This window comes from Adiantum capillus-veneris, chromosome 11 (genome assembly GCF_014529385.1).
Source record: "Adiantum capillus-veneris isolate H3 chromosome 11, ASM1452938v2, whole genome shotgun sequence".
In the NCBI taxonomy this organism is placed as follows: Eukaryota; Viridiplantae; Streptophyta; class Polypodiopsida; order Polypodiales; family Pteridaceae; genus Adiantum; species Adiantum capillus-veneris.
The window spans coordinates 31,691,691-31,706,745 of NC_140941.1; the positions used below are offsets into that span (position 1 = coordinate 31,691,691).

Sequence of the window (15,055 nt, forward strand, 5' to 3'; positions counted from 1 at the left end):
AATTCTTTGTGATTGAAGGCACATATAGAACATCTCCCAATGTGTTGTATGTCCCGTCTTTTTCTAGCAATGGAACTGAACCACTTTGTAGAGTGCGCAGGTGATGGAGAAGGTAGGAAAGAAGACTACACACACACACCAACACACATCGAGACACACACACACAATCGTTACCCTGCAGCAGCCATTCAACGTGCTGCTCTTCTCTTCTTCTCTCTCTTTTGAACTATTATCCAAAGTATATTTACAACATAGTATAGTCAGTGTCCAGCCGCCCATAGCACAACGGACATATTCTTTAACATCATATTCTTTAACAGAGGAGATCCACACGGCCCTCACAACATTCCCCCGTGGTAGTTGTCCATGTGAGGATGGTCTGACTCCCAGCTTTTTCTTAGAGTACTGGGACGTGCTTGCCTCAGATCTCCGCAGTGCTTTTCAGTACATCCTACACACAAAAGAGATGCTTGAAAACATGAGTGAGGTCCTGATCTACCTTATTCCCAAGGAGTGTGGCTCCTTGGATGAGATTCGAGAGTGGCGGCCCATCACCATCCTCAACTAAGTCTACAAATTCTTGCCGAGGGTTTGAGTTTGAGGATTCAACCACCCTTCTAGAGAGAATCATACATGGGACACAGACAGGTTTTGTCAAGGAGCACAATATCCTTGACAACATCTTTACTTTCTGGGAGGCGTCAGCCCTCGCGTGCCTCCGTGGTGAGGATCTGGTGATACTTCTTCTCAATTTTGAGAAGGCCTACAATAGAGTTGATTGGGACTTTTTGGAGGGCACTCTACGCAGGATGGTCTTCTTAGATGCCTGGATCAGAGGTGTGTCAGCTCTCTACAGACGGACACATAGTTAGGTACTTTTGTTAGGTGGTAGAGGCGATCGTTTCATGCCGGTCAGACAAGGCTACCCTCTTGCCCCCTTCCTCTTTGTGTTCTATGCTGAGGCGATGAGCAGGTTTTTGGTTTCACAACAGGTTAGCACTCCCTATTCGGGCAGATGAGCTATTGGATATTGAGTTTACTGACGACTCAGCCTTGTACTTGGAGGGCCAGGAGGCCAACCTTCATAGGTGTCAGCAGGCTCTTGAGACCTTTTGTTGTGCATCAGGCGCATTGATCAACTCGAGAAAGACAGTGGCTTTCTCAGTTGGTAGTGCTCCGACGCATGATTGGATGCCAAGTGAGGGTTTCAAGTGGATTCCCCCAAGGACTGCAGTTCGGTACTTGGGTTGTGAGGTTGGCTTGGACTTGTCTCTGGAGCAGCAGATTGATCCCCTCCTATCCATCAGGAGGACATTGTTACATTGGACCTTTGTACGACTTTCTTTGGTAGGGAGAGTTGTAGTGGCCAACTAGGTGTTGTTGGCTACTATGTGGTACATCACTTCTTGTTGGATCTTTTTGAGTTCCTACATCAGTCAGGTAGAGAGGCTGATCAAGAACTTCCTTTGGTTAGGATGTGACACCCAGATAGCTCGGGCCAAAGTGGCATGGTAGGTCATCACTCTTCCTTGTTCTCAGGGAGGGTTGGGGATCATAGACCCAGCACAGCAGAGTAGAGCCCTTCTTGGGAATTTTGTTGTCAGAGGACTATTTCTAGGGGAGGAACCTTGGAAGGAGTTTTTGCTTCAGCGGCTTAGTGCTAGAGTGCCTCAGGCTGGAGGACCCTGGCGACCTTCCACTAAATGGATTTTCACAAAGATGCGCAGAGTTGGCTTGAGCAGGAGACTGGAGGACCGTTTTGCTGTGAGTCTGCTCCATTCCTAGGAGCAGCTGTGGAGAGGCCTGGAGCAGTATCAACCTACTTGCATGGAGGAGCGCCTGAGACAGCCCCTGGTTTGAAACCCCATGGTTAGCACTCAGAGAGGCCACTTGGTTAATAGTAGGCCTCATGTTTCTTGGGGTCCCATGGCAGAGGGTCCAACACGCACTTTAGGTGACTGGCTACAATTTTTAGGCTTGTCAGAGGAGCTTCAGATCATCCAACTTCAGGGCATGAGAGGGGTGTAGAGCATGTGTAAGAACATCACAGAGGCAGTACCAGCTGAGTGTCTCACACCTCTTGAGTCAGCAGCGCCCAGATGGATGGGATCCTTCACACGACTGAAGGTTCTCACGGCAGTCCGGGCTTGCTCAGAGACTGTCCCCTCCCTATTCTTCGAGCTACAAGGTGTGGGTCGTTTACACTGTGTTTCAGTAGAGGCCCCACAAGTGGCAGAGTTTTGTTTTCAGAGGATCCGTGTTGTGGGCATATGTGGAAGGACTTGTGTCATAGATCCTGACCCAGCAGCTCTTGATATAGGCCACTGGAGCCTGTGGGCTTGGGAGTGTTTTCCACAGGCACGAGTGCGATGGGATCCTGGGGAGTGGTTTTGGAGGGACCCTTTCTCCTCAGCCGACCACCTAGGTTTCCCTTTCTTTCAGTACACTGTTCGTCTGGGACGTCACATATTGGCAGCCCGCCGAAGAGAGTCTCGTCCTGCTGCAACACCTCATTGGCTAGAGGAGGTTCACACAGCTGAATTCTTGTCAGCTTTCTGGGCGATGTTGTGGGACTCTAGACAATCGCGGCGAGTCACTTTGTTCCAGTGGCTGGTTGCACATTACGCTTAAGCAGTTGCGAGCTGGCTTGTACATAATGGTCTCTCTGCAGCATATGCAGCTTGCGACCATCCTGTGGAGAGTCAGTGCCATTGTCTTTGGGATTGTCCTTTGGCACAGTAGGTTTGTCTTTGTATACTTTGGCTGATGCCAGATCTTTCCACGGCACAACAATACACTTGGGGGGCAGCTCCTTGGTCCACTCTCACGGGCCCGACACTTCAATTTGAGTTGTCCTCCAATAGCAGGATGATAGTGATGCACAAGGGCCGACCTACACCCCCGCCTGCTATACAGAGCTTACTCCACAGGAGTGGTGCAATGAGAGAGGAGTGTTGGGAGCTCATTTGTGGCCTGACACTCTGGTTCATTTGGCAAGCCTGCTGCTTTCACATCTTTGAGACTCGCCTTGTACCACCAGTAGAGACGGTTCGAGATCTTTGGCTAGAGCTGGTCCACACACTCGAAGGACAGTTTGAAAGACTCTAGGGCAGCTCCGTCCACATGCGGGAGCGTAGAGAGGCTTTCCTTCGGCTCTGGCGCCCTGGGCCTTTCTTCATTATGGTCCAGGGTGTGATGAGATGGAACTATCGTTCACCTGTGTGGCTTTTCCCTCCTCCCATCTCTTGATTTAAGCCTCATTGTACATATGTTGTTTTTTCATTGGGAGAGTCTCCCCCCTTATGATTGTTGTAGCCCTCTCTAGAAGAGGTGGTTGTAGCCCTATGGACAATTTCATTAACTAAATATCTTTTCTTGGAAAAAAAAGAAAAATATATTGCCTTGTGAATTTTGCATATTCAATCCTCATGTAAACATTGGCTATATTTTTATTAATTTGTCTTTTGGACATGAAAAAACCATATTGAGCGATTAAAAACCCAGAATAAAAACATGTCTTCAAGAGATTAACATTTTTGCCATTAATTTATAGATGAATGACATGAAAGTTAAGAGTCTCCATTGATTAAAAGATTCACATAAAGATTGTTTTGGTGTAAGTTTGACCCTTCTTCCATGATGTAAGCATACATTGCAAATCCCATGCATGATTCATCATGATACACGATGGATCTCTTAACTAAGTCCCAAAAGTATACCAAAAAAATCCGTTGCTACTATCCCATCCATAAAACTTCCAACACCCCAAAAGTTTAAAACTTTGATCCGATTCTTTTGATCTAAAAGGATCTTCCATGCTCAAAGCCTCCAAATCTAAGAGAATAGGTTGAACATGAGCCATTAACATTTCCCTAGTATATAAAATATGTTGATATGAAACTGCAAGAGTGGAAAATAAAGCCCTAAAATGGGTTGAATAACTTCAGAAAGCTGACTCATATTGACTGTCCATTCTCTAGATTCTAGCTTGACTTGCTTTATTGATTCATCTTGTCAAACTTGTTGTAAACTTTTAAACATCTTTTTTGAGGAAGATCCTTGAACAATGAATGCAACTTGTTTTTCTCTAATGTGCCATTTCCTTATCTTGCTACATTCATTAATCACCAAAAAGGATTTTACTTGACTCAATTGCTACAATTGTCTCTCAGTCAAAGGCTTTGTATCTGCTAATTCATTTAATTGTTGCTGACATAAATGTTTGATGCAGTAAATTGCTTCCGTTTCTTATGCATGAACCACATCCAATAATCTTCAATGACAATTGTATTTGCATCACAAAACAAAACCAAACAATATCAGGATCAAGACTTATATGATTAATCAAAGGAAGAATTATAGCTTCCACCATTTATTTGAAAGCTTCATGCGATAAATAAGCACGATGTACATGCAATGACCGTTTTCTTTGGAGGGGAGGATCATTCATTGACATACCAAAGTAGAGAAACAACCATAGAGAACTATGATATGATAGCTGCAATGAGCAATCCACCCACATCTTACATACAAAATTATCATATTGTGATGCTTTTAACATATATCAATGTTCTAATCTTACTATGTAGAAGACAATTCTTGTATGTGAAAACGTGGATCCCAAGACATGGGGCTTTGTAGGCATCTATAAATCCAAAGATGATGCTGCATATGTACAATTGTTCCATGCTAGTCTTTCTCGCATCTGAGAGTGGCCAGAAGTATTATCATCAAGCGATGGAGCATTATTAAAATGCCAAAAAAGCATTGTGTAACACATGACATCTTCCCAAAGCTGAGCTGTTTCAATAGAAGAAATATAATCATAAATCCTGACAAATTCATAGACTTCACCTGAATGAGACATTATATTACCATTTATCGACCCATTGGACCATTGAAAGCAACAACAATACTTAAATCTTGTATCACTAATATTACAAATTTGAAATAAAACAAATAATTGGCACACATAATTTTAAGCCTCACAAAGTCAGAAGATTGACCAACAAATTCATGCTAATTATGCTCTTGTAAAATCACTATATCTGCTTTGCGTGTATGCACATAATGCTAAGTGCGCTTCCATTTATTATGATTGCATAAACCTCACACATAAATGTCATGCACTTTAGGGGATGTTGCTTATGTACAAGAGGATATACACAAGAACAAAGAATAAGAATATACTAACCATCAACCTGTGCCCATGAGCACATCACCATCAAACGCAACATTTTTAGAAGAAGAGGGCTCAAAATGAGCATCTACAACTGGTCATGAGAATGCATCGTTAAGAAGAACATCTTTATATGATTTTACAATCACTTAGATCGAAGCTTCAACTAAAGCCTTATTATCATTTACGATCACGTCTAAGATAGCTAATGGCTTTCCTTCAGAAGTAGGTGATAGGAAGTTTCTTGGAATTGTAGATCCTCGAACTCAAAAGGGCTTTTGGGTGTTGCGAAGCTTCAAAAAAATCAACTTGAAGTGATTTGCCTTTAGAATTTATATTTTGATTTGATTGAAGAGCCTTGGATTGTTTGCCTTACCTTTATCAACATGAGGCTTAAATTGCATAGAAGATCTGACTTGCTTTTGTTGGAATTAGGATTGCAAGAAATCACACACAGCTTGGAAAAGACGAAGGAAGCTCAAGGCACACAATAGAGAGCGTATTACTTAGTGTGCAATGGAAAGATAGATAGCCCTAGAATATGGGCGTATATACAATGCACCGGGGAAAAAACCTCCTAGTGAGGAAAAAAATACCCCGGCAGTCCTAAGTGTGTTCATACACATCACCACATGTATATGGTAACAAATCCCCCCTGGAATGATGCGATGAACGAGAGCTGGCACATAGAGTAAAGGGAGGTGCCATCCCTTGAGAACATGATCACTTCACAAAGGATAGTAAGACCAAAGCTTTGCAGAAAGCTTCGAACCTTCTCACGAGACAATGCCTTTGTGAAAAGATCTGCAAGGTTGTCCTGTGTTGCCACATAAGCCAAGCTGATCTCTCCTGCTAAAAGCCTCCCCCTGACATAGTGGTAATGCACCTCAATGTGCTTTGTGCGAGCATGAAAAACTGGGTTCCTCGCAACTGCCAATGCGCTCTGGCTCTCAGTGTAGATAGTGTTGGTAGTGTCCTGTCCAACACCCAAATCAGCCATAAGACGTCTGAGCCATACACACTCAACCGTAGCTCTGAAGATTGCCTTGTACTCAACCTCACAACTAGAGGTGGCCACAGTAGGTTGCTTCTTGCTCAACCATGATATACATGAACTGCAAAGCATGAAACAAAAACCACTTGTGGACACTCGCGTGTCAAAACAACTAACCCAATCTTAGTCCGAAAAATCATGTAAGTCAGGTGGCAATAATCTCCCCTTGGGATAAAACAAGCCAAGATGTAAAGTGTCACCCAAGTAGCGCAAAATCCTCTTGACAGTCTGTCAATGCTTAGACTCTAGGCTATGCATAAATCTGTTGACCTGTAAGACTGCAAACTGAATATCTGGCCTCGTGTTGCATACATAAATGAGGCATCCAACAGCAGTTTGGTAAAAAGTGACATATACAGGATCACTAGCATCATGAAGACTCAATTTCAAACCTGTTTCCATGGGAGTGGCAATAGGTTTGCAATTCTCAAGTCCAAACTTACATAGTAATGTCTCTATGTAACTTTTCTGACACAAGGCAATACCACCATCACACTGCTTAAACTATATACCCAAGTAATGATACAACAACCGCAAGTCTTTCATCTTGAAAGTAGCATTCAAATCAATCTTAAATTCAATAATATCTCTCATTTGGTCAAGTGATCAGCAAATCATCTACATAAAGAACCACAATGAGAAGTACATCACCCTCATGCTTTACATACAATGTGCTTTCTGTTGGACTGTTACGAAAGCCTCGTTTGACCAAATGAGTGTCAGCCTTTTCATACCAAGCATGAAAAGATTGCTTCAACCCATGCAAAGCTTTGTTACATTTGTACACCTTATCCTCTTGTTCTCTCTTGACAAAACCGCAAGGCTGCGTTACATAAACTTCCTCAAATATGTCAACATTCAAGAAGGTAGTAACAATGTCTGATTGATGTACATCCAAACCAAAAAGAGCTGCCAATGCACATAGAAAACGCATAGTAGTCATACGACAAGTAGGAGCAAAAGTCTCTTAATAATCTATGCCTTTTTGCTCTGTATAACCTACAAACAAGTCGAGCCTTATGGTGATCAATCCCACCATCCAACTTGCGTTTCAACTTGTAAACCCACTTGGTACCAATGGCCTTTTTGCCAGGAGGAAAATCACATAAAGTCCATGTGTCATTTTCTATAAGTGCATCATATTCTGATTGCATGGCAGCCATCCAATTTTTTGAATTCTGTGCTTCATCAAAAGACAGCGGTTCCTCAACATCATGTAGGCTAGACACAGCCAAAGCATAACAATCTGATATATAAGATGCATGGTGAGAGCTTGAACGAGTACGACTAGACAAAGGTGCAATTTACTGTCACGCAATGTATGCACCAATCATTTTGGCATACCTCTAACCTGCTCATTTTCAACCCTTTCCTCATCAAGTACATCATGTACATCTGCATCAGTAATAGGCTAATCTGTAACATTTTCAGAAACCCCCATAGGCTGTACAATTGCCTCATTGAAATTTACATTCGAACTTCTACCTCTGAAAAGAGGCAACAAAGTGTCATGAATGTCTTATGAGCTTAGATTATTGTCTCTAGTACATAACAACAAGGACTGAACAGAATCTTCCACAAACACAACATCCATAAAACCAGAATACGCTTTTGTTTGCCGATGATACAACCTATAACTATAGCTTTCAACACTATAACCAACAAAAATACATTTGACAACCTTATCATCCAATTTTCTACGTTGGATTTATGGCACCAAAGCATATACCAAAGAATTAAAAACACGCATATGCTCAATAGAAGACTTTCTATCATGCCATGCTTCATATGGAGTAATAGATTGCAAAGCTTTCATTGGATACCTGTTAAGTACATGAGTGACACACATGATGGCGTCAAGCCAAAACGAGCGGCAAAGTTGACTTTTGACGATATATCGTGCCATTTTCGTAAGTGACCTGTTTTCCTCTCAGTGACACCATTTTGTTGAGTCATATAAGGCTATGTACATTGGAGCTTTATTTCACGACTAGCCAGAAATGCATTTTGAGACATACATTCCCCTCCTCGATCGGAACGGAAGGTGCCCATAGTACATTTCGAGACATTTTCAACCATAGCCAAAAATTGTTTTAAGCACATAAACACTTTGGAATTTGCTTTAAGCAGATGTACCCATGCATGCCTAGAGTAATCATCAACAAAAGTCACGAAGTAAAGGTAATTGCCCAAGGACAGAGTTTGCATGTGCCCACAAACATCACTATGCACAAGCTGCAACCTGCATGTGGCCCTAACTGAACCATCCTTTGAAAACTTAGAACCTTGCATCTTACCCAAAATATAGCCTTCACAAACATGTTTGACATGTGCATCAAGAGGCAGCAAAGAAGCAACCATATCAGATTTTTGCAAATGCAACAAACTGGCAAAATTCAAATGTTCAAAACATGCATGCCAGAGTTTTGCATCTAAAATAGCATTTGAGTCCATAACTGCATTTGCATAATTCTGCCTACACTTGTCATACAAAGTGAGCTTATACAACCCACATCATAAAATGCCAGATGCAATAATTTAATCACCAAAACTGAGATCATGTACTATACATATATCATCCACAAATTTAACTACAAGACAAAGTCTAGCAAGTGTAGACACAAACAAAAGATTCTTCTTGATCCCAAGTACATAAAGTGCATCAACAAGTATGAAAGAATTGTCATTTGCAATAGTAAGCACAATCTTTCCAACTCCCTAAACCGGATAAGAGGCATTGTTGACACAAGTGAATGAATTTCCATGAGGGACAGACTCGAGAGGTGAACAAATCACAATGTGACGTAATGTGCTTTGTAGCACCACTGTCAAAATACCACATGTGAATCTACAGCAACTGACATGCATGTATCATGGACATCCGGATTATAGGTACACTCTGCAGTAAAAACCCATTTTGCATCAACATCAGTATCATAATCTCCTTTCACAAAAGACTCAACATTAGCTGCATTTGTAGTGGAACCAACATTTGCAATGGAACCACCCTCTTTCTTCTTACCCTCTTTGGCCTTCAATTTAAGACACTGCTTGATCAAGTGATCATTAGCTTTACAGTAATGGCAACGCATCTTCTTTTTGCCCTTATCACCAAAGTTCCAAACAAACATTAGGAACATATGTTTTCTACTCGCAGAAGAACCATGAGAAGGGGCTGCATTACTATTACCACCTTTTCTTTGAGCAACAAGAAAGGCTTGTTCAACTATACGTTGTCTAGCCCTCCTTTTTTTGGAAAGCGACTCTTGCAACAACAATGTGCATAATGCATCAAACTTGACAACTTCAGGATTTCCTTGGGTCATCAGTCTCCAAGTACTAGCAAAAGTATGGTAGGAATCTGGTAAGGCATCAAGAACAGTCTGCACAAGGGAACTGTCTGAAATGACTTCACCTGCAGAAATAAGTTGCTCATTGATATCCTTGACACCAACAAGGAAAGTATTCATGTCATCTTCCTCATGCATAATCTTCGACTCCAGCTCGTTGCGCAGCAATGCAATTTTTGCCTCATTGCGACTTGCATAAAGGCCAGTCAGAATATCCCAAGCCTATTTTATAGATTTCAATGTACGAATATGAGGAGTAATGGTGCGCTTCACAGACAACGCAATCAATGCATGAGCCTACGCATCTTTTACATCCCAACAAGCTTGTTCTGTCGTAGGCAAAACAACTCCAACTGCAGCAATCCTTGCAGCAAGACGTGCAACATCCTCAACATCACCTACATCCTCAAAACCAGGACGTATATCAATGCCCTGCACAATATTCCAGACACCCTTTGACACAAGAACATGTTGCATCATGTAAGCCCACGCATGTCGTCATCAACTCGCAGACGGGCTTGTGGGTGCGCATATTTCTCCCTCCTACAAGCAAGGCCAATATATACAATGCACGGGGAAACGTCCTGGTGAGGGAAAAAATACCCCGGCGGTCCTAAGTGTGTTCACACACATCACTACCACATGTATATGGTAACAACTTTATCCTTAGTATTGAAGCTAACTCATCAATGGGAACACAAAAAGCCTCATTGTTCATCTTAACACAAGAAGGAAGAAAAAAAGGCAGAGGCTGTAGATTGAGTTTAGAATATTCGGATAGCATATGACCAAATTTTCTACATTTAAAACATGCCCTTGCAAACTTTTTCCATTTGAAAGTGAATGGTCTTTTACAATAGCTATTAAAAATAGGAGACATTTCCAATAAATGATTTTTAGTATTTACATCAAAAAAGAGGATCTCATAGAATCCTCTGGCATCAAAGAAAACACCTTGCATTGCTTGTCTTTTAAGACAATAATTGACCCGTTGTGTTACATTTTGTGAAGAAGGCCTTTTTCCAAGGAAAAATAAGATCATTGTACATCGAGCATATTGACGTAAAGGATCCATGAGATCTTTTGTGGGGATCAATATTTCATTTGAAGCCAAAGCACCTTCCGAAGATTTCAAGGCACCTGAGAAATTCTCTGTTACACATTCATGCAAAATTTGTAAATCTTCAAGAAGCTCAAGAGCCATACTTTTTCTGCACGTCTATACCCTGTCGGAATCTAATAAAAGATCATACATGAAAAGCCCCATCGAACTCCAAGGAAGCTAAAGAACTGTATATAGAACATGGTAAAACAGAAAAGATTATATATAAAGGAAAGAACAAAAAAGTGCAAGATGAAAAGGATGGCTAAAAGCATTCATAGGAGGGCTGGTGTATCTCCGAGGTGATATCATGAACATCCAAGGAAAAACCTAAAGATTACCTAAGGGAGAGCTTGGAAAACTGAAAGGGGTCTACATCAAAGCGATGGAACATATAGCCATTACGTTGACGCACAGGGTCCAATAAGCCCAATATCTATCCACATAAAGAAGATAGCAAAATGTTGTAAGGAAAGCGAGAAAATGCCAAAATCCCAAAACCATTTGAGGAAGAGCATCGAAGGGACACAGAGATGCATACATAATCATTGAAGAAAAGCTCTAGTAATGGAGCAATCCAGAACATGTAACACTCTCCTCTGAAGTCGAGCAACGGATACACCGTGAAGAGTAGATAAGACATGCACCGAGAAAAGTGCTCATTGGGAGAACTCCAAGCAAGCATGTCCAAAGAAACAAACGCTTCTTCAAACGCAAGTGGCTCTTCCAAAGGGCAGAGAGAGGCTTCCTCCACCAAGTATCAAACTTGTGCATAGACCATAGGTCATTGCAATGGTCAGCAAGCCAAGGCCGCGGTAGAAGAAGAGCATAAAATTTACTGGCAAAAATCGCCTCAAAAGATGTGTCCCAAAAATTCCAATCACATATGCGTCTACCATCGACCAAAGGTGGAAAGTGTAAAAAGTCAACCAGCATGTATTGAAGCTTTTTCCAGAGTTGATGATAATGCATACCCAATCCAAATCAGCAAGTGGCAATGGGAAACTGAATGGTATAGCCCGCCTGATCAACCACATCATCAACTACACGAAGGCCATGAGAAGAGAGGAAATAAGCCTGACAAGGCGAATGATAAACCAAAGTAAGAGAGAATGCCCGACTCCCAATGTAGACTCTCAAAACAAAGCAAATTCCCTTCCTGTTGTTGTCTCTTCCAAGCAGAAATCAAACTGGAAGCAAGAGAACAGCCAGAAACGTGCCCTTCCATCTTGCCAAACACGACCTCGGAAGTAACCACACGCTGACACAAATAGGCAAACATAAGGGTCCAAGGCTGAGTTTATTGCACAAGGATAGGCAACAACATAGCCTTCCTCCTGCGCAAGTCGAGGATATTGAGGCCCCCAAAGGGCTTAGGAGTGCAAAGTTTCCCCATCGACATTAAACGCATGCCTCTTTTGTGAGCATGGGTTCGCCACAAGTGAAACAAAATAGCTGACATAAGAGAGGTGAGACAATGACAAGGCCAATGCAGCAAAGGCAAATAGAACTGAACATAAGCCATCGAGACACTTTGAACGATTCGCAAGCGAACATGCAATGGCCAAGTGAACAATTTCCAGTATTGCAATTTGACATTCAAGCGTTGTATAACCCAATTCACTTTTTGAGCGTGAGTGGCAATCCATCCAATTGGATAGCAATGGTTACCCCAAGTGCCTTGTAATCACATTCGGAGGAACAATCTCACCTGGGCACAAGAAATAATGCCAATAACAAGGGTTAAGTGACAGAAGCTTTGATTTGCGAAAATTGACTCTAGGACAAGCCGCAAGTCCATACAATTCCAAAGCGTCCACAATCCCTTGGACATCAACCTGGTGATTGCAAGGCATAGATAATGAGTCATCTGCATAGGCCAACCCAATAAAGTTCTCACTTGAGGGTAACTGCAAGCCTTGCAAATGACCAACTAAAGTCAAATGATCAAGATGCATCAACAACGGCTGAATGGCAATAGCGTACAATAATGAACAACCATGAGACCAAGATTCTGCTATGAGGCCAATAATGAACAAAGGCCGAGTGGCAATAGCATACAATGAGTAACCTTGACTAACTGAACAGCCATGAGGCCAAGATTCTGTCAATTCCCCTTCAAGGATCATAGAAGACGTACTGCGACCATACAAGAAATACACGATATTAGCTAACTTAGGACTGGACCCAGGACCCAAGACAACACATCGTAGCAACAATGTAATCCCATTGAATAGTATCAAAAGCCTTTTCAATATCAACTTGCATAACAAGTACATCTTGTTTTGTGTATTTTGCATATTCTATGCCAATCAAAACATTAGCCAAGTTGTCAGTGATTTGGCGACGTGGGATGAAACCATATTGAGGCTGCTGATGAATATCGTGCAAGAAGATGATCTTTAATCCAATTCACCAACAACTTAGACAATAGCTTGTAAACTACATGCATCAAAGTAATTGGCCGCCAATGAGAAAATTGCTCGCAAAGTGCTTGCTTAGGCAACAGTTTAAGCTAACCTTCCTTCCAAGACACTGTCAAATTTTGTTTCTCCCATGTTGCATTCATCATGAAAAGCAATGGCACTTTAAGAGACTCCCAAAAGGAAAGGAACAATTCCATAGTAAGCCCATCCCATCCCAGCCAGGGGATCGCCAACACGCAAGCAACACACAATGCAATTCAGAATCAATAAATGGTTCCTCAAAGCACTGTGCATCCTATGAAGAAATGATTGGATGTACATGAGAAAGCAACAATTGACATGCTTGTTGAACTGCTGTAGAGGGCTAAGGAGAATAACAAAGACTTGTCGATAATGTGAGACCATGGCACTAGCAAGTTCCTGTTTGGATAATGTCGAAGCGCATGAAGGAAGTACGACTCACTTAATGTCCCGAGAAACTCTCGTATGATGCAAATGCTTGAAAAATTATTTCGAAGCACAATCTTTATCCCCAAAAGACCGTTGTCGAGCACATGTTTGCCATTTATCTAGTTTTCGCTTGTCATTATGTTGGATACATACACGAGCTTCACACAACTCCTTTATTTCAAAATCCGACAAAGACTACGAGTCAGCCAATACTTGCAGCCGTTAACATACTTGTTTCACATCATCAACATTCCCCCGAGTCCAATGCATGTAATGCTTACCATAATTTTGAATAGCACATTGCACCCGCATAACAAACCGATACCATGCAACATCAATATCAAGATACATGGGGGCAAGCAAGGGGGGGATAAGTCCAGAAATCAGATCTCAAAACGATTCATGAGTGAGATAAAGCATTGTTGATACGTAGCAGACGCTTTCGAGAAAGAGGTCAATCATAAAAGGATCACCCAAGTACAAAATCAACATAACAGGGTGATGATCCGATAGTTGCAAAGGGTAATCCATCCTCGTATCACATACAAAGTCATCATATTGTTGTACATCAAGCACATATCAACGATTGAGACGTGCACGATACGAGGAACAAGCATCATGCTGAAAAGTAAATCTTGAGACATCGGATGCAAATAATGCCATAAATCGAGCATCTGTGCAGAAGCAAGAAGATGATCCCATGCTTGCATCGACGCTTTCGAGAAAGAGGTCAATCATAAAAGGATTGCCCGAGTACAAAGTCAATATAACAAGGTGATGATCCGATAGCTCCAAAGTGTAATCCTTCCTCGTATCACATACAAAGTCATCATACTGTTGTACATCAAGCACATATCAACGATCGAGACGTGCACGATACGAGGAACAAGCATCATGCGGAAAAGTAAATCTTGAGATATCGGATGCAAATAACGCCATAAATCAAGCATCTGTGCAGAAGCAAGAAGATGATCCCATGCTTGCATATGTGAATTGCCAGTGGTGCTATCATGCATATTTGGAGTATTATTAAAATCACCACAAAGAAATCATTGGAGAGCCATGGATAAGAAGAGATGTCTCGCCATAAGGCATCCCTTTGCCCAAAGCCTGTGTACGCATAGATGCCTCCAAATTCACAGATTTCACCATTCAACAAGCCATGTATCATCCAACAGCCGCTTGGGTCGTTCTTGACAAGAACTCTGAAGTTCATGACGAACCATCATCAATAATCCGGAATAACCATGTACACCAGCATACGCAATCCAATTACCCGCAAAATAGGAACACTAACCAGCAAACTCATGTTGATTGTGTTCTTGCAAAACAACTATACGTGTTGATCTACATGTATCTACATAGTGCCAAGTTAATCGCCATTTATCAAAGTTACATAACCCACGCATATTGTATGAGATGCATTTAACGCGATTATGCATGGAAGATCATATGTACAAGTGACAAGAGAACGTAAGGAATTAGGTAGAAGTG

The 15,055-nt window shown here is 41.8% G+C and overlaps 1 protein-coding gene across 3 annotated transcripts in view; it reads right to left on the bottom strand.

Moving 5' to 3' along the window:
• Positions 1-4,454: 4,454 nt before the first annotated feature.
• Positions 4,455-15,055, bottom strand: part of DIS2 (Arp2/3 complex, 34 kD subunit p34-Arc) — a 140,414-nt gene continuing 129,813 nt past the window's right edge. Inside the window, exon 8 of one of the 3 annotated variants that reach the window (XM_086522974.1) lies at positions 4,455-4,800. In XM_086522974.1, the coding sequence (XP_086379100.1) occupies positions 4,690-4,800 (111 nt within the window). In that variant the 3' untranslated portion in view covers positions 4,455-4,689. The remainder of the gene's footprint in view (positions 4,801-15,055) is intronic. The other 2 variants (XR_015189585.1, XM_086522971.1) reach the window with 2 other exon arrangements.